Source organism: Acomys russatus, chromosome 8 (genome assembly GCF_903995435.1).
Source record: "Acomys russatus chromosome 8, mAcoRus1.1, whole genome shotgun sequence".
Lineage (NCBI taxonomy): Eukaryota > Metazoa > Chordata > Mammalia > Rodentia > Muridae > Acomys > Acomys russatus.
Genome location: NC_067144.1, coordinates 63,881,940 through 63,899,926, shown reverse-complemented (window position 1 = coordinate 63,899,926; position 17,987 = coordinate 63,881,940). Strand labels below are relative to the sequence as shown.

The 17,987-nt window shown below is 42.5% G+C and overlaps 1 protein-coding gene across 1 annotated transcript in view; it reads left to right on the top strand.

The window, feature by feature from the left end:
* The window catches only part of App (amyloid beta precursor protein), a 220,432-nt gene that overhangs the window by 166,048 nt on the left and 36,397 nt on the right, over window positions 1-17,987 (top strand). Inside the window, exons 12-13 of the mRNA XM_051150165.1 lie at window positions 1,751-1,879; window positions 3,440-3,539. Of these exons, the coding sequence (XP_051006122.1) occupies window positions 1,751-1,879; window positions 3,440-3,539 (229 nt within the window). The remainder of the gene's footprint in view (window positions 1-1,750; window positions 1,880-3,439; window positions 3,540-17,987) is intronic.

The window sequence follows — 17,987 nt, the reverse complement described above, 5'->3', positions numbered from 1 at the left end:
TTAGCTTATCAGTTATGCCAGTAGATCTAAAATACGAAAGCACATCCTCTGTGCTATAAATTCAGCTGCATGCCACTGTACAAATGGGACTTGTGATGATGCGATACTCAGACCTGTGTTTAAAGCTAGGGTGTCAGTCTGTCCTGGAGCTACAGATTTCTTGTAGAATACATAAGCTAAGGGGATGAGAGCGGTTTGTTTTGCTTGTGCGTGTGGTTTGGTTTGTGCTCTCAAACACAGGAGCATGGCTCCTAGCAGGCATGCTGTGAGGCCAGAGCACCAATTCTGGGTCAGGCACATGGATGGGAGCTGCTGATACAAAGAAACAGTGAGACCTGATCTAGGCCCGTGGCTCTCAGACTGGAGGGGCATCTAGCATAAATAATGGAGTGCACCAAGAATAGCAACTGAGTTTTATGTAGTACCTTATGGTCACAGAGAGAAAGGCACCAAATCCCACCCAGAATTGCCAGGAGAATGCCTCGAAGTTAACAGAAATAAAGAGACACCAAATATATAATGTAACGAAAGCATTGTAATCCATTCTCCTATTTATCATATATATGCGCTCACATATGCACATATATACATATCACATACATTCAAACATATATACACACATGCATACATATATACTTACATACCACACATGGTTTCTGGTAATAAATTCTATACCATCCAACTTATTTTTCAAGGTATCCATGACACATTATTTAATAACTGTGCTTGTCTAAACATTTCCAAGTCTATTTCTGACAGGAACTTTATAGCTCTGAGATGTTTTCTTTTGTCTGAATAAAGAATTTATTTCCTTGCGAATCATCATCTGAAATCATAGGTCAGGATACCAATAGAGGTAGAATTGCTGGAGACAAAGAAAAAAAAAAGGTTTTTAAACCCTGTCTCTGAAAAACCAAAAAAAGGGGGGGAGGGGAGATTTCAGCCAGGTGGCACACACCTTTAATCCCAGCACTTGGGAGGCAGTGGCAGTCAGATCACTGTGAGTTTGAGGCCAGCCTGGTCTACAAAGTGAGTCCAGGACAGCCAGGGCTACACAGAGAGACCCTGTCTCAAAAAACAAAAACAAAACAAAACAAAAACAGACAAAAAAAGTTTTCACATAAAACTGGAATAAAATGAAGTGTAGAACCAATTAGAATAAAAAAATACAAGACAGAAGCACTTAAGAAGAAATTTAATTGAGAGTATTAGAATCTGATGGCTTAAAAAGAACCTAATTACATTTCAACATAAAATAACCTCAGTGTAACGATGGCCTTTGTTCTGGGGAACGAATCACGTATTCCTCACTCTGTGGTTGAGTAGTCATTAAATTGCTTATTATTTTCTTATTTTGGTTATTGCACTAACTGTGTGTCACTAATGAAGGGATTATTTGTGAAGCATTAATTCTGGTCTTGGGGCTGTGCACATACATGGCAACGTAATGCTGTGGACTGGCCGTGAATATCTCAGTGGGAAAATATCTTACTGAAATCTGAGAAACCCAGTGTTTATTCCCCTTCTCCAACAGAAAGTTTCTGTTTAGTGCTGATTTAGGACAGAGTCCCAAACGCTGAAAGTGCCATATGCTTTATAAGAAGGAAGAATGCTTTGTAAGAGGGAGCATTAGCCAGATGCTCACTTGCAGGGGACACATCACTCAACCCCTGGACTGAATGCCAGTGGAGGAAGTAATGTTTGTACAAATCTGAAACTTTTCTTATGCTTCCCGCCCCCCCCCACACAGCCCCATCATGTATTCAATATGCTGAAGAAGTATGTCCGTGCGGAGCAGAAAGACAGACAGCATACCCTAAAGCATTTTGAACATGTGCGCATGGTGGACCCCAAGAAAGCTGCTCAGATCCGATCCCAGGTAAGCTCTGAGTGTGGGAGCCTCCCGCAGCTTGCATAGTCCACAGCTGTTGCTTCTTCAATGGATACGAAGATGTTTACCTGCCTTAAGAGCGCCTATGGTGGGGCTGTTGTACGGTGTAGGAAGAGTTCTTTCAAAGCTATTCTTCACCAGGCTTAGTGGAATACAATTGTACTCTAGAGTTAACATGTGGAGGCAGAAGGATTAATGGTTCAAGGCCAGTGGGTGACATGAGGGAAATTCTGTCTCAAGAAGGAGGGGAGCAGAGAGATGACTCAGCTGTTGAGAGTGCTCACTGTTCTTGCTGAGGACTTGAATTTAGTCCACAGCCCCCACGTTTCACCACCACCCATAACTCTAGGTCCAGGGGATCTGACACCATTTTCTGGCTTCCACTGCTTCCTGCACATATATCTGGGTACACAAAAACACACATACATATATCCATAAATAAAAATAAAATAAATCTTGTTCAGAGGGGAGAGTGTTTTAGTAATGTGTGCCTTGCCATTTTGTACGTTTCCCCAATAATATGGAATATAAAAATCTGAATATAAAAATATATAAGTATATATGTTTATATAAAATATATAAAAATTTGCAGCAGCCAAAACTTGGAAAGCTAGTCATTATTCTTTTAAAGCTAGCCACCAAGACTAGGAAGTGGCTCAGTGGCTGTGGCAGCCCATGAATCATTCTAGCACTTAGAAAGCCTAGACGGGATTTCTGGAATAAGCTGGTTAGCTAGGAGAGCCATATTAGTGAGCTCTTGGTCCAACTGAGAGACCCTGCCTCAATGAACACAGGGCAGAGCAGTTGAGGAAGAATCTCAATGAATTCAAGCCTCAAGCCTCCGTGAACACACATGCGTGTTTGCATATGTTCGGCCAATAAACATGTGCAAACGTCCATATACACACATATGTACAAAAATAAATGAAAATACAGAATAAAGCCACCGAAATGGATTTCTCATTCCCAGAGGTAGAAAGCCCCAGTCTACCTCCAGAAATCTAAGACTGGATTTCCTTTACTGGAATAAAATTAAAAACATCTACATTCTGTATAAAATATCTAATCAAATTGAAATATTCCTAAGTATTAGAAAATTTGCAAAGATATTTATATAGCAAACAGGGTGTTTGGGAAGCATCAGTATTACCGATTTGGTGACAGATGTGGCCTTTGAAATAGACTATGGCAGCTGGGTGTGGTGGCGCACGCCTTTAATCCCAGCACTCGAGAGGCAGAGGCAGGAGAATCACTGTGAGTTCGAGGCCAGCCTGAGCTACAAAGTGAGTCCAGGACATCCAGAGCTACACAGACAAACCCTGTCTCCAAACAAACAAACAAACTACCCAAAAGAAATCAGCTATTGCAAGCATGCAGGCTCCTAGTAAGTTTAAAGTTAAGTGAGAGAATAAGAAGATATAAAGAAGAAAAGGCCCCTTCCGTTTAGTGTTCCAGCCATGCTCGTCAGCTTTGTTGGTGGGAAGTGGGTGATTCGTCACTATTTCCTCGACAGAGATTTGTTTACCTGTTGCTGTCACCATCCACCAGGTTATGACACACCTCCGTGTGATCTACGAGCGCATGAACCAGTCTCTGTCCCTGCTCTACAATGTCCCTGCTGTGGCCGAGGAGATTCAAGATGAAGTTGGTAAGTGATCTGTCCTTCTGATGGCGTACATGATAAATGCCTTCCCCCAGGACAAATCAGGAGTGAGAGATTTCTGCATCCGGTTACCCATGCCCATGTGCCCACAAATTGAAAAGCACATTTTGTGAGTTGGTGTGTGTGTGTGAGTGTGTGTGAGTGTGTGTGTGTGTGTGTGTGTGTGTTAAGCGAGTGTACCTTGGGGTTAGCTGAAGCTTCTTGTCCTGTGTGACGTGCATGCATTGAGGTAACATTGCCAATATCAAACTATAGAGCTATAGAAGCCATTATAAAGGACTGGGCAGGGAATGACCTACTACTCTTAAGCTCACTAATTATGGTTGTCCCTTTCTGATTCTAACTTGGTCTTAACGGAACTTCTAGTTTGGCAAGACACTACTCTAAACGTTAGCCGCAAGGGAGCCAGGGTTGCAAAGTGCCATGGAACGGGGCAACCCAGTATACTTACAAATCAGTGACAGGTAGCTGGGCGTGGGGGCTCATGCCTTTAATACCAGCATTTGGGAGGCAGAGGCAGGAGGATCGCTATGAGTTCAAGGCCAGCCTGGTCTACAAAGTGAGTCTAGGACGGCAAGGCTACACAAGGAAACCCTGTCTCAAAAAAACAAACAAAAGCAAAACAAAACAAAAAGCAGTGACGGAAAAGCAGTGACAATTAGAAATGCTCTTTTTCTTTCTTTGTCTCTTTCTGTCTTCCTTTCAATAAAGGCAGACCAGGGCCATTTAACAACTAGGGCTGAGGAGATGGGTCGGTGTTCAAGTGCCAGCTTCACATGTGGAAGGCCTGAATTAGGTCTCCAGCACAAACATTTAAAAAGAAAGAAACGCCAGGCATGATGACGTGTGCCTATAACCCTAGCAGTGGAGACAAAATCAGGTGGACCCCAGGGACTTGCTGGCCAGAACTAGTGCCCCTGTCTCAAGTAATAAGGAAGAGAAGGCATCCCAACATCAAACATTCAGCCTTCACATGCACACACATGCACACACACACACACACACACACACACACACACACACACACACACACACTTGCTATTTCTCTAAATATACTGGACACCCCATACTTACAGAAAATTTATCTTGAGATCTTTCATTCAGAGTCTTGCATGCTTCCATTTTAAAATAACTGTTTGCCATGAGGAAAGATACTTGCTGTAATGAATACAAGCTCATTAGAGGCCCACGTGCCCTTTAAGCTCCTGATACAAAAGGTCAAGGTGAGAGTTCTTCAGGGAGAGTGCTTTCCCTTGGTTGCCCTTAGTAGGCTTCCATAGTCTCTTTCATTTGGAGGACTGTTACACAAATGAATAATCAACAAAACCGTCACTCAAATTGGATGCATTAGACCCACAATTGGCCCTGCATGGCATTTCACAATCCCTTATATATTAGTCTCTTTATCTTTGCTCATACTTAATAGTTCATAATAAAACTGCACATTTTTTGGTTGTTCAGTGCGAAGAAGAACCTCACAGACTTCCTCCACTGTGCGCCTTACAGAATGTACAAAGGTCTGTGGGTTTCATTCATCTACTGTTTCCCTCACTCCTCAAACTTTAAGTATGAATTGGTTCAGCACAGAGAAGGGAAAAGCTGAACTTCAAAGCCACTAGCAAAATGGCGAGATGGGAAAGTAGAACTACAGATGCTTATTATGCCCTTGACTAGGATCCTCTTAATACGACGCCCTATGAGCATATACAGGGGGAAGAGGTCCTCCTCAGTCACAGTCATAGGGGAGGGGAGTAAGTGAAAAATGGGAAGGAGGGAGGAATGGGAGAATACAAGGGATGGGATAACAATTGAGATGTAATATGAATAAATTCATAAAATATATTTTTTAAAAGTCCATAAGACATAATGATTTTATTAAAATGTAACATTGACTTGTTCACAATAAAGTAATAAAAAACTAAAAAAAAAAAAAAAAAAAAAAGAAGGAAAGAAAGAAAGAAAGAAAATACAGTCCGTGGTGCGGAGAGAGTGCATCATGTCACTGGCGGATGCTTTCTGGGTAAAAGGTTTCAGGCTGAGGAACTGCCAGTGTCTGTGTTCCTTTAGTGACACGGGTGGATCTGAATAAATCATGCTTCCAGCCTTAAATCTCTATTATGGCAAAATAGGTGAGAGTGCCTGCTGTGTGAGCAAGAGGACCCGAGCCGAAATCCTCAACATCCATGAGTGAGAAGAGGCCTAGGCTACAAAGTAGTTGTGCTGTGTGGGTGGAGGTGGGAATTGGAATCAAGCTGGTAGGAAAGAATAAATAAACAAACAAACTACACAGACTAGAGCACGAGACTCACGTTGCCAGAGAATTCTGGCCCTGATCGTGTTACCCCATTGTGCTTCCCTGAGGCAGCCCATCTGTTTATGCTACAGCTAGCTCTAGTAATCCCCAGATCCGTAGTTGTAGCAACTTACATACGTGTGGCCTTCCGCCATCCAGCATCTTTTGTGCCTTAGAGACTCTAGATCAGTCGTTCTCAACCTTCCTAGTGCTGCCACCCTTTGATATAGTTCCTTATGTCGTGGTGACCCCCAACCGTAGGAGTATCCTATTGCTACTACAAAACTACAATTTTGGTACTGATGCAAATCGTAATGTATCTGATGTGTGGGATATCTGATATGCAACCCACACAGTGGTCACGACCCACAGGTTGAGAACCAGCTGTTCTAGACTCTGGAACCACACATCTGAAATTGTCCTCTTTCCTTGGTCTCACTGGGCTACCAGTTGGATGTCCTAGCCTTTGTTTCACATTGGCCCCTCACTCTTCTTCATAGCCCGAGTACCACATGGTCTTTCTTGCTTGAAAAGGCACATCCCTCGTGATCCAACTGAAGCCTCAGCGCTTCTACAAACTCTTACTGATTAGCATGGCACGGGGAAGCCAGAAGCAATGGTACGGTGACCTAATTCATGTCTGCCTATGATTCAGTGACCTGGGTATGTGATGAAAGTTCACCCTTGAAGTACTGGACCATCACATATGGAAGCTGCAGGAGGCTTAGAGGAGGAGTCAGGGCCCACAGTCATGCTGCAACCCTTTAAAGAGCCAGGCCCACAGGCGTTGGGCATGTCCACTTTCTTCAAGGCTTTGTTGTATTTTGCACACAGAGGCAGCGTATGAGAGAAGCTCAACTGTGAAGCACTCTGGCAGTATTCTCAGCTTATAATTGAAGAAACTGAACCCTAGAGAGGCCACTTAGGATAGTGAAGGGATAAAAGTCGAACTGATTTCCAGGGTCTGCCTGACTCCCACCTCTGTGTTCTCTCTCACACAATAATTTTCTTCTATTTAATTGTAGGGTGTACACATTAGGTTTAAACCTGGGAGGCCATAACCTAGTTTGTGTTAAATTGCTTGTCCCTACCCCCCCCCCCATGCCAACCCTGTGAGCGCTACTGCCATCCCTGCTCTTTGACTCAGGATCTAGCAGAGAGCTTGGTGTACTTTGTAGGCTTCCATTACTGTAGTCCACACTTAGCTCCTTTCTTGGCCCCTCCAATAACTCCCTTTCTTCTGCCACAGTGTTCCCTAAAGCTGTTGTGATTGATCAAGCAAATGGAATGATGTCATTGTGGGAGGGGGGAGGGTCATAGCAAGGTAAAGAATAAACCAGACTTCCCAGATCCCCTCTCAGCACTGTATGAGGTGGTTCTATATTGCAGCCTTGGCACATAGCATGTGTTCACGTCACAGTTTTACACACTGTCGCCACGGTGGCTGGTTGATTAATCTTGCATCACACTCGACTTTCCCAAGAATTTTCCAGACTGCTGCTAGTTCTTTTATAAAGGCCTGGCCTTTTAGTATCTATTATTTTTAAGTCAGCTTAAATCATTATTCACAAATTCCAAGCACACCTACTATTTAATATTTTCCTTTAAAATGTTCTGCATATAAATTATGGCACTTTCTTGTCAAGACAGATGTAAGAGATGTTTACAGAGATGAACCATTTCCTGGTTTCTTCTAAATATTGTTCAGGATTTCTCCTTAATTCAGTGATGATTTGAGTCGTTGGTTTAACAGACTATAGCCATTCAGAGTTCATGCCCGTGTGAGTCATTATTTAACCTGCAGAAGGGCAGACGCCCTTTCCCCTCCCACTGAGCTTAAGCTTACCCTTGGCTTTGCCAACTTGCCCATTTTAGGCAATTAAGATGTTTTTGTCACCTGAAATTTCCCTTAAGTCCATGCTGAATTGGTTCTGCTCTACTCTTTGTGCTGCCATTGAGAGATAGTTTTATTATTTTCCTTCAAGCTTCTTCTGATTACAGCCACCTCAAGGCCCTAAAGCCATAGCAGTACTCTGTTCCGAGACGGCTGTTCACAGAGCTGCTGGAACGACCAATTTATGAGTTCGGCAGAAGAAAGGAAAGAGGAAGGCAGCTCTAATTGTTTCATAGCTGTTCTTTTTTCTTTTAGCATTCAAATTAATAAAAATGTGAAATTCTATAAACTAGAAAGCTAAGCAAATCTGTGGTGAATGGGGTGGTGTCAGTACTGAACCATGTGCCGAGGAAACAGGAAAGCCGCTTTAATGAAAAAAGGCTTATTTTTGTTACAAATTTGCTTTTTATTACAATTTTACTGTGGCCTGTTGATTAAAACTTCCCAGCCTCCAGGAAAGGAATGCAGTATTTTTATTTCCAAGACAGGGTTTCCGTTGTCTTTGCCTAACACGCTGGTTGATGTGGGGCCTGTTTACAAATCCACGCTGGGTTTAAAATAGAATATTTGCCACTCTTCTCAATCTGACAAAATAGAATAGTTAGTACTGTGTGAGAATTATTGACCAGCCTGTGGGTAAATGTCAGTCAAGACAGAATATTGGTGGAGGCTTATGTTCAAGGATATGGAGGCCAAGACCAACCTGGGCACCCAGACAGACTGAGCGAGGTGGAAGTCAGGGGACCAGAGAGACAAAGACAACAAAATTGTCAGTAAACAAGAGAGAACACTATTTTATTTATTCTATTCTTACTTGACTTTTAACAAAAGGAGACCGCTACCTGCATGATCCAGGCATTTGGAAACAACACACGTTCATATCGCAGACAGACAGGAGGACCATCTTTGCTGGCTTTGTTACAGTCTCGAAGCCAGTCTGTGGTTCCCCAGCGTCACTAACACGAGGTTCGATTTGTCTTTAGCTGCCATTATCTAAATGGGTATCTTTGACTCCCTCTGAGCAAGACAGTTATTTTTCCAAAATAAAACCACTAATTCCATGCATGAAAATGTCTGGTGCAGAAATCTATACACAAGGATTGTAGCCTTCGAATGGAGAGGTAAAAATAAGATGGTATCCCGATTTTCTGACAGAGTGAGGTCAGCAAGGCTGAGGAGTGCCATCAGAGTCTCAGGCTCCCAGCTGGGCTTTGCAAAGAGGGTAGTAAGCCCTTAGCAGATGAACTCATCTATTCTGGCAATTGTAGTTCTTTATACGTTTATGGGTGTAATACCATATAAGGTTATTTTTCTGACCCTGGTATTTTAATTAAGAGATCAGCAGATTATATCTTATTAAGAAGACCTGTGGAAGTCATTGACAAGGTCATATAAATATAGACATCTCAAACATTCCTTCTGGCACTGTTTTCACACAGATTTTTCCAGTGCACAATACCATTGCCCTTACCAGCAACACTCAGAAAGTGCACTGTCCAAGAAGAACAAATGCTAAAATGCTTAGTGTTTTTATTGGTTTGGCTTTTATTTAGAGCAAAACAAAACAAACAAACAAACAAAAACAAACTGGCCTCTGTCATCTATCCAGAAAGGCAAATTGTTGACACTAGAATCTATAATTCAACAGTGTATTGATCTGCTTTTCTGTGTTCTGCATGGGCACTGGCAGGTGTCAGCTGAATTAAAATATCACCCACATTGTGGTGACTCACCTTGGATCATTTCCCCCCCCCCCCCCCCCGGCGAAACAGATAACTTGATTTTTTTTTCAAATCCCTGAACCATTTTAATTGGCTTTTTTGCATTATTATTGATATTGTTGATGTTGTTAAGCTGTGTGAGTTCTTTGTGTATTCTAGGCAGTATCTTAACAGACACAGAATTTACAGATTTTTGTCCATTCTGTAGGTATTGTTTTGTTTTGTTTTGACTTTCTTTGCAAGTATCTTTTTTATATAAGGGGTTGTTGTTTTGTTTTGTTGTTTTAATTGGAGATGAAGTCTAGCTGAGTAATTCTCTGTTTCTTCACTGTTGCTTTGGTAATGTATAGAAGAAGCCACAGCCCAACCCCAGGGTCACGGTTTATACCTGTGTTTTCTTTAAAAGATGCATACTATTAGCTCTTCAATTAACTGATTCAACTTGGGTTCATTTCATATGGGATACTAGCTAGTTAAGGGTTTCAGTTCATCTTTTTCACAAAGATACCCAACATCCCATCACCATGTGTTGAAAACAATATTCTTCCCAATTAAAAGACCATTGTAGCGTGTGCAAATTCTGTTGACCATAGATTCATTTACCCTCAATTCCCTGCCTATTTTTACTGTCTGTCCACACTAATTTGATTACTGTAACTTTGTGGCTAAGTCTTGGAACTGGCAGGTATGAGCTCTGTTGGCAGGTTCTATACTGTTGGTTGGGTGCTTGGTTGGGATTGCTTTGACTATTGTGGGTGCTTTTTAATTTCCACTTCAGTTTTTACTTCTTCCTCAGAACCTGTTTAAGATATTGACAGATATCTGACAGGAGCAACCTAAAGAAGGGTTTATTTCAGTCAAGGGTGACTGGGTAGTCATGGAGGCGGTGGGAGCACAAAGCAGCTGGCCTCACCGCCATCTGCGGTTAGGATGCAGGGTAAGGCAGCTGCTGGTGCTCAATTTGCCTTGTCCTTTATTCAGTCCAGGATTCTAGCCCCTGGGTTAGTACCGGCCCCACCTACGTTTAAGCTGGGTTTCCCACCTCAGTTGCCTCAGTCTAGAAACTTCCTCATAGACCTACCTGGAAGCTTGTCTCCTAGGTCATTTTAGAGCCTATCAAGTTGGCAACATTAATCATAACTAGAGTATAGTGGATCTCTATATAGATCGATTTGCAATGTATTCCTGTTACCACTGTTCCCCATGTTCAGTGAGTGTAAGTGTGTAGGAACACATAGTGGAATACACATGTGTGAATGCATGTGGAGGCTGAAGCTGACTTGGCCAACTCGTTGTTTTCACTCTACTTTATTTACTCTTTCCTCACCCCCCAAGTGCTGAGATGACAGGTAGGCTGCCATATCCATCCATCGTTTGCTTAGATTCTGGGAATTCAAACTCCATCCACACTTCTAGCAAGCTCTTTGTGCACTGAACCATCTCCCAAGACTCCTGTTACAATGTTTTTTAAATAAGGATTAATTAAACAACAGGATGCTGCCGCAGTGTGTGCTGGGAGATGACTCTAACACGCCCATTTGGAGAAGGTGAGTGTTTAGAAGTAGCAGGATTTGTGCTTCCATCTTTTATTCCGCATCTCAGTAACATCCCAGAGGTCCTGTGATCTTCGTGCTGTGCTGTGCTGGCTGTACCACTTCAGTGGTCTCCGTCTGTTTTCATGCAGTCCCTCACTTCCTTGTGCTAGGGAGCATCTCAACCAGGTGGCTGATGCCTGAGGCAGAGTCTCCCACGCCCAGCTGCTGATTCTTACAGTGATACAGGGCGTTATTTTCTCAGCTCACCAACTCTTACATGTGGCACTACGGTTTGAAACAAAAATCAAAAAAGAAGCCCTAACAAAAAATGAGTAGGGTGTGAAATCAGACCCCAGTGGTGGTGGTAAGATGGTTTCCTGGCATGGAGTATTGCGACAGATGTGTCCTGATTTTTTTTTTTTTTTTTTTTTTTTTAAGAGTCTTGGGAACAACCAATGATTTTGGACTGTAATAAGAGCTGGTTATTCTGTTTTTCACAAGCAGCTGCCTTCAAGGTTTTTTTTTTTTTTTTTTTTTTTTTTAAGGAAAAAAAACACAGTGATATTTACCACCCAGAATATGGAAATGAAGCCAAATTAATTTTGAAGTATGCTTCCACAAAGATTAACTGGGAATGAGATGAATTTGTTTGCATGTGAGTCAGAGTTGGGAAGGAACATTAATTTGCCTCTTGCTGTTCTGCTCAGAAACAGAATTTGCAATGTAGTCACTGAGTAAACCTCATTATTCTTTGTTAATAGCCCTTATGCCGTGCATCTTCTGCAGACACTATTAGGGTAGGAAGTAATAAGCAGGGAGAATGGGTCGACAGGGCTGGAGAGATGCCTCAGCGGTTACAGAGAACCCAAGGTGGGCTACTTACAGTTGCCTGTAACTCCAGTTCCCAGGGATCTAATGCACACACACACACACACATCATTAACATTTTCAAGTCATGGGTCGGCCTAGTGACCTTTGCTGTTATGAGACCTATCCGAAGAAATACTGATTTCCTATGTGTCAAAACATTACTCTTGCTGGGCATCTTAGTATATACCTATGATCCTATCACTTGGGAGACTAAAACAGAAGGACTTTGAGTTCACGGCCAGCCTTTGGCTCCACCAGGAAGTCCTATCTTAAAAAGAAAAGGAATTTTAAATAATAATAATAGTAACAACAACAACAACAGTATTTGCAATGTCTTTGAGACTTGCAGAACAAACTAGGTTGTCAATGGGTAAAGTCTAGTTCATTTCAACCACGGTTGGTAGATGATGCATTGGCTAAGGCAAGGAGTTTAGTAGCCATCTAATGCACTTTATTCTTCAAAGATGATGTTGCTGACTTCCATGTGTTCATTAAAGTACTGAAGCAGGGGGATTGTCAGTTTGAAAGCAGGCTCGCATATACAGACCTGTTTCCAAAACATATAAATTAATAGTATAATAAATTAAAGGAGAAGCCACAGATATATGTGCATCATTTTCTACTCACCACAAAGACAGAAAATCCTGCAAGTTAGACCACTGTAAATCAGAGACTGTCTGCAAAGCTGATAGGCATTCATGTGGCTAATGTCTCAGGATAAATTAATTAGGTCTTTTAATTTTTCTATGTAAAAAATATATACAAAGACATCATTCATTTCTACAAAACCTTGTATTTTTACTAGCACATATAAACATGAGTTTTTAAACTTCTAAATTTGTTTTCTTTTGTTTTTGGGATTTTGTTTTTGTTTTTTGTTTTTTGGGTTTTTTTGGTTTTTGTGTTTTGGTTTTTTGGTTTTGGTTTTTGTTTTTTCCAAGACAGGGTTTCTCTGTGTAGATTTGGCTATCCTAGACTTGTTTTGTAGACCAGGCTGGCCTTGAACTCACAGAGATCCACCTGCCTCTGCTTCCTGAGTGCTGGGATTCAAGGCATGTGCAAAATTCGCAGTAGAAAATATGTGGATTTCTGTGGGTATGAGCGGAGTTCAAGGTCCTGTAGTTTAAACAAGAGCTCTTCCAAATTATACCTTACTTGGTCCCAAGCCTAAGTTGAGACATGATGACTTCCAGGCCAACAGTTTCTACAAAAAGTGACTTGTCTTCCTGAATGGGTTCAAATGAGATGTTCAGATCCAGATATTTACAGCCACTGAATGAAGATCCTGGAAACCATAGAAACTGTTTGCTGTCTATGGGGCGAGGAACGGAAATGCAGAAATGGTGTGGCAGGGTGAACATTCTAGATACCAGGAACCTGCCAGCTTATGACACCTGTCTCAAGTTCCGAAACAAGGCCATATTTGAATGCTCAGATGTCTACAAGGGGCTTCCAGTTCGGTGTGGCCACTTTTCTTTATAGGGAAAAGCATCTCATTTATTCACACCCCAGGTGTTTAAAGACTCACTTTGATTTCGGAAGCGCTTTGGCAAGATATGAGGAAGCCCTTGACCCCTGACCATTTTTAGTCTCTGATTTTGATCAAACCACTTAATCACCCTGCATCTTAATCTGCAAACTCTGAGGGTACCTCACCACTTTCAAGTTCCCTTGAAGAGCTGTTAGCAGCAGGGTGGATGCAGACCCTTGCTGAACGTGGGGAAGGAAGCCAGCTTTCTTCTCTCCACATCAAAGAGAACAGACTGCCAAACTTCCCTCGCATTTTCATACTCTGTTTGACTTATGGGCAATGCTGGGTTTATCAAAGGACAGGCTGTTTTTCTGCAATTCACGGATAGTCCTGGCTTAAGATTTCCCTCTGCACCTGAGTGCAGGAGGCACTTTATTCTTTAGGTATAAGGAGGCTTCTGCCTCAGGGGGTAGAAAACGAAACACTCAAGACAGTGGCTCCCTGCCAGAGGGAGAGGGAAACCAAGCACAGGCCTGACTACTGTCTTAGAAAATCTCTCCCTTGGTCCCTGCCTACTCTTTTTCTACAGTTTCGCTCAGGATCGCAGACATTGCCAGCAGCAGCAGTGTGGCCATGGCTCAGGTTGGCTCAGGGCTGCTGCTGCTCTCACTGATAACCTTAGAACACGTATATTGCATGGGTTTGTCCTGACATTTTACATGTGGGAAGTTCTGAATCTAAAGCTTCCAAAGCTTTAAATACGACATCACATCTTTGGACTGCAGATGAGAGCTAGATAAAATTAGCACCATTGCCCCTCAAATTTTGAAAAATTCTGAAATCTGAATCATTTCCAATCCCAAGTATTTTGGATAAAAGACACCCAAACAAAGTACAGTAAAAAAAACAAACAGAAACTCAAAGAATTTGTAGAGGCCATTTTGGGGCTGACATCACCTACTCTAATAAACCAGAGTGGAAGACAGTAGCACGTTAGGAAATGCTGCTGCCCTTTTACACAGGGGAAGAACCCACACCTCAGGTTCTGAGTTGTAGTCCTTCCTGGATCACTACCTGTGGTACCAACATACAGTTCTGAATGGCAGCTCTTAGTCCTTGTCTTAGTCAAGGTTGCTATTGTTGTGATAAAAGCATCATGGCCAAAGCAACTTGGGGAGGAAAAGGCTTATTTGACTTACATCTCACATCATTGTTCATCATCGAAGGAAGTCAGGACAGACAGTCAAAAAGAAGGCAGGAGCGGATGCAGAGGCCATGGAGGGCTCTTGCCTACTGGCTAGCTCCTCTGGCTTCCTCAGCCTGCTTTCTTATAGAACCCAGGACTACCTGCCCGGAGAGAGGCCCACCCACATTGAGCTGAGCCATCTTCTGTCAATCACTAATTAAGAAATTATCCTACACACAGCCTTGTGTGCAGCCTAATCTTATGGAGAGGCATTTGCTTAACTAAGGTCCCTGACTCTCAGATGACTATAGCTTGTGTCAAGTTGACATAAAACTATCCAGCAGTCCTTCATCTGATCAGAAGGGTGATCAATAACAGCACATGTTGTCTTGTCTTGAGGTTTGCTGTTCAGTGGACTCGGTATAGCCGGAGCATGTTTGAGGAGGGATATTTTCAGCTATGAAGATCATCAGGCTATATTTCTATCGTCAAGGACTGCATGTATTTCCAAGAGGCCGTTGCATAAAATATTACAGAGAAATGGTATTTACTTTGAAGTTTGAATATAGCTTTGTTAGTTGACACAGTGTCGATGCTGTGTTTATTGATTCAAGTCGTTGGCATAAACTGCTTTTCTCTTTGGTTTTGGTGTATGTGCATGTGTACATGTATAGGCCAGAGGACATCAGGCTGTTCCTTAGCTCTTCCTAACTTCTGTTGGAGACAAGGTCTCCCATTGGTCTGCAACTCACAAGTAGACTAGAATGGCTGGCCACAGAGCCTCAAGGATTCTGTTCCTGCATTGAGATTTTAAACATGATACCACATGCAGCTATCTATCTTTCTCTTTCCCTCCCTCCCTCGCTCCATCCCTCCCTCTCTCCCCTCTGTGTGCTGGGGTTAGGGGGAAGGGTTATAACCATAGAACTCAGGCCTCGTGTGTGTGTGTGTGTGTGTGTGTGTGTGTGTGTGTCTGTCTGTCTGTCTGTGTTTGTCTGTGTCTGTGTGTTTTCTGGACAAAGAACTCAGTTAAGGTCTTTACCTACTCACCCCATCCCACCCCCCAGAAAGCCCTAACTGCTTATTAACTTCAAGTACTGTTATCTAAAGGAGAATAAGCTATCCAAGCACAAGGCTGGCAGGCTTCATTCTTAGAAATTTTTCCCTAGTCGCTACTTTCCTAGCTCTTCAGAAATTTTGAGCCTGCTAGTAGTCTCTATAGCAGATCGTTTTCCTCTCGTGGTCCTGATCCTTCCCTTTCTATCACTGATTCCACCATAGAAGTCGTCTATGTAGGCAGCCTTCAAATCTAAAATGATATTAATTTAGTAAGAGCCAAAAGAAGAAGTTAATGGAATGCCTGGAGTTACCAGCACTGTAGAGGGCATTCATCTGAATCTTGGACAACTGACTGGCAGCCCAAGAACTATGTGTCAGCTAGAGAGCAGACAACAAAGAGCACCAGAAAAGGCGCACTGGCTGCCAACACTAGCAGCCAGTCCCCAGGAGGCACTCCGCTGTGTTAAGAGGTGTATGTTTCAGATTGCAAAAGAAAACCCTGTAACCCTCTTTCATTGCTTCCTGAAGTGACATGGACTAGAAATCAAATGCCAGCTCTTCCTTCCTTGTCCTGCAAACAAATAGACCACCTGACAGGGCCTGTCCTAGTCAGGGGTAGGGGAAGGGGCCATTGGGAGTGTCCCTCCACCCATGGTGAAGTGAGGCATAGAAGAACAGAGCACTTGGGAACAGGGCAATAAAAATAAGGTCATTTCCTTGCCTTCTCCGTGGAGGGGTGTACAATAATTTCCAGCTGTGTAGGTATATCAGGCGCATGGCTGTAATCTCAGTAGTTCCCAAGTTCAAAGCCAGCCTAGCTATACAGTGAGTTCCAGACCAGCCTGGGCCAAATGTTAAGATTCTGTCTCAAAGGAAATAAGACCAAAAATTTTTTTCAATGATTTTTTCTTGCATATCCAGAGTGAGCAGGCTTAATTTAACCTCATCTTCCAGCTGTCACCTTTGCATGAACATAGATAAGAAAGAAAATGAAACCCTTTAGAAAAGATCTCTGCTCTTTCTTTTGCCTTAGTATGGCTAGACAAACACTCTAACGACATGGGCTACAGTTAAAGTTTGCATTTGCCTCCTCCAAACTTACACACACACACACACACACACACCTTTCACCTTATAAGAGATCGTGTATTCTGAAGCCAAATGTGCCTTAGGTTGCTCCCAATTCCATGTTCTAACACGGAAGCAGTTTTATGAAGTTCCTATAGCAACCAAACAAAGAAAGCCATAAATGAAGACACGTTTTAAATACATCTGTGGAAACATCAAGTAGGTGGGTTGGAGAAAAAGCAAGAGAAACCCCAGCTGTAGGCCTCAGATGCCATCTGATAACATTCTTAGCTTCTGGATTGGTTAGGAACTAATTCTGTTTGTACATGCCAATGAATTTATTTACTTAATGGTCAAAAAGACACTGGGTCAGCTATGGAGGGAAGCCGTAAAAGGCTGATACAGGGGTGTCAGTGTGCCCAAGATGATTATTTCAGGACTTGCCCAAGGTGATTATTTAACATGCCACATTCCAAAGTTTTCATGGTCGCTGTCATTCTCGTCAGTTACTCAGCCTTACAGGAGGTTTGGTAGAACTGTTGTTCAGAATACCCAAGTGTATATGTTAAGTGTCTTGGGGGCAGGATCTTTGGGTGGCAATTAGCTAAGGTCTTCAAAGAGAAGCTTTCCCTGCCTCACCATTGGTGGCATTCTGCTCCATGGTGACCTAGAAAGATGTCCCTGCCACATACAGGTACCTTGCTCACAACCTTCAGACTGTGAATCAAAGGAACTCTCACATATATATTTGAAAGAAAACAAGGAATTTGGGGCAGGGGTTGGTTTTGTACACTGAAATGAGAGCGGTAGATAGTAACAGAAGCCCCTGCAGAAAGGTCTTTACAAATTAGTCATTCTCTGATATTCAGTTATGACCAAAAAGGAAAAGAAAAAAAACAAAAACAACAACAACCTCAAAGTTGGAAGAGTGGCACATGTTTATAATGTCAGCCACTCAGGATATTGAAGCAAGAAGCTCCTGGGTTCTGGGCAAACCTGGCCTATATCATGAGACACTGTGTAAAGAAAATATTACATTTTGAGTAGCTTTAAAATGAAAGTTATTTTTCTTGTCGTTTTGGAGGCTGGAAGGTCAAGATCATGAAGCCAACAGGCTGGTGGGTTGTTTTTTAGAAAGGCCTCTTTGGTTTCTTCGTGACACCTTTTTGTTTCATAGTGTTGTGAGCTGGGATGCAGATGCTCCAGAGAATGCCCACAGGGAGTTCCAGGTGTGCTGGAACAAAGATCTCTCCCGGGGACACATAGATAGTGATAGAAATAGAGATGGTCTATTAAGAAAAAGTCATGTTCAGGATGGCATTGGGCAGATCTAGGC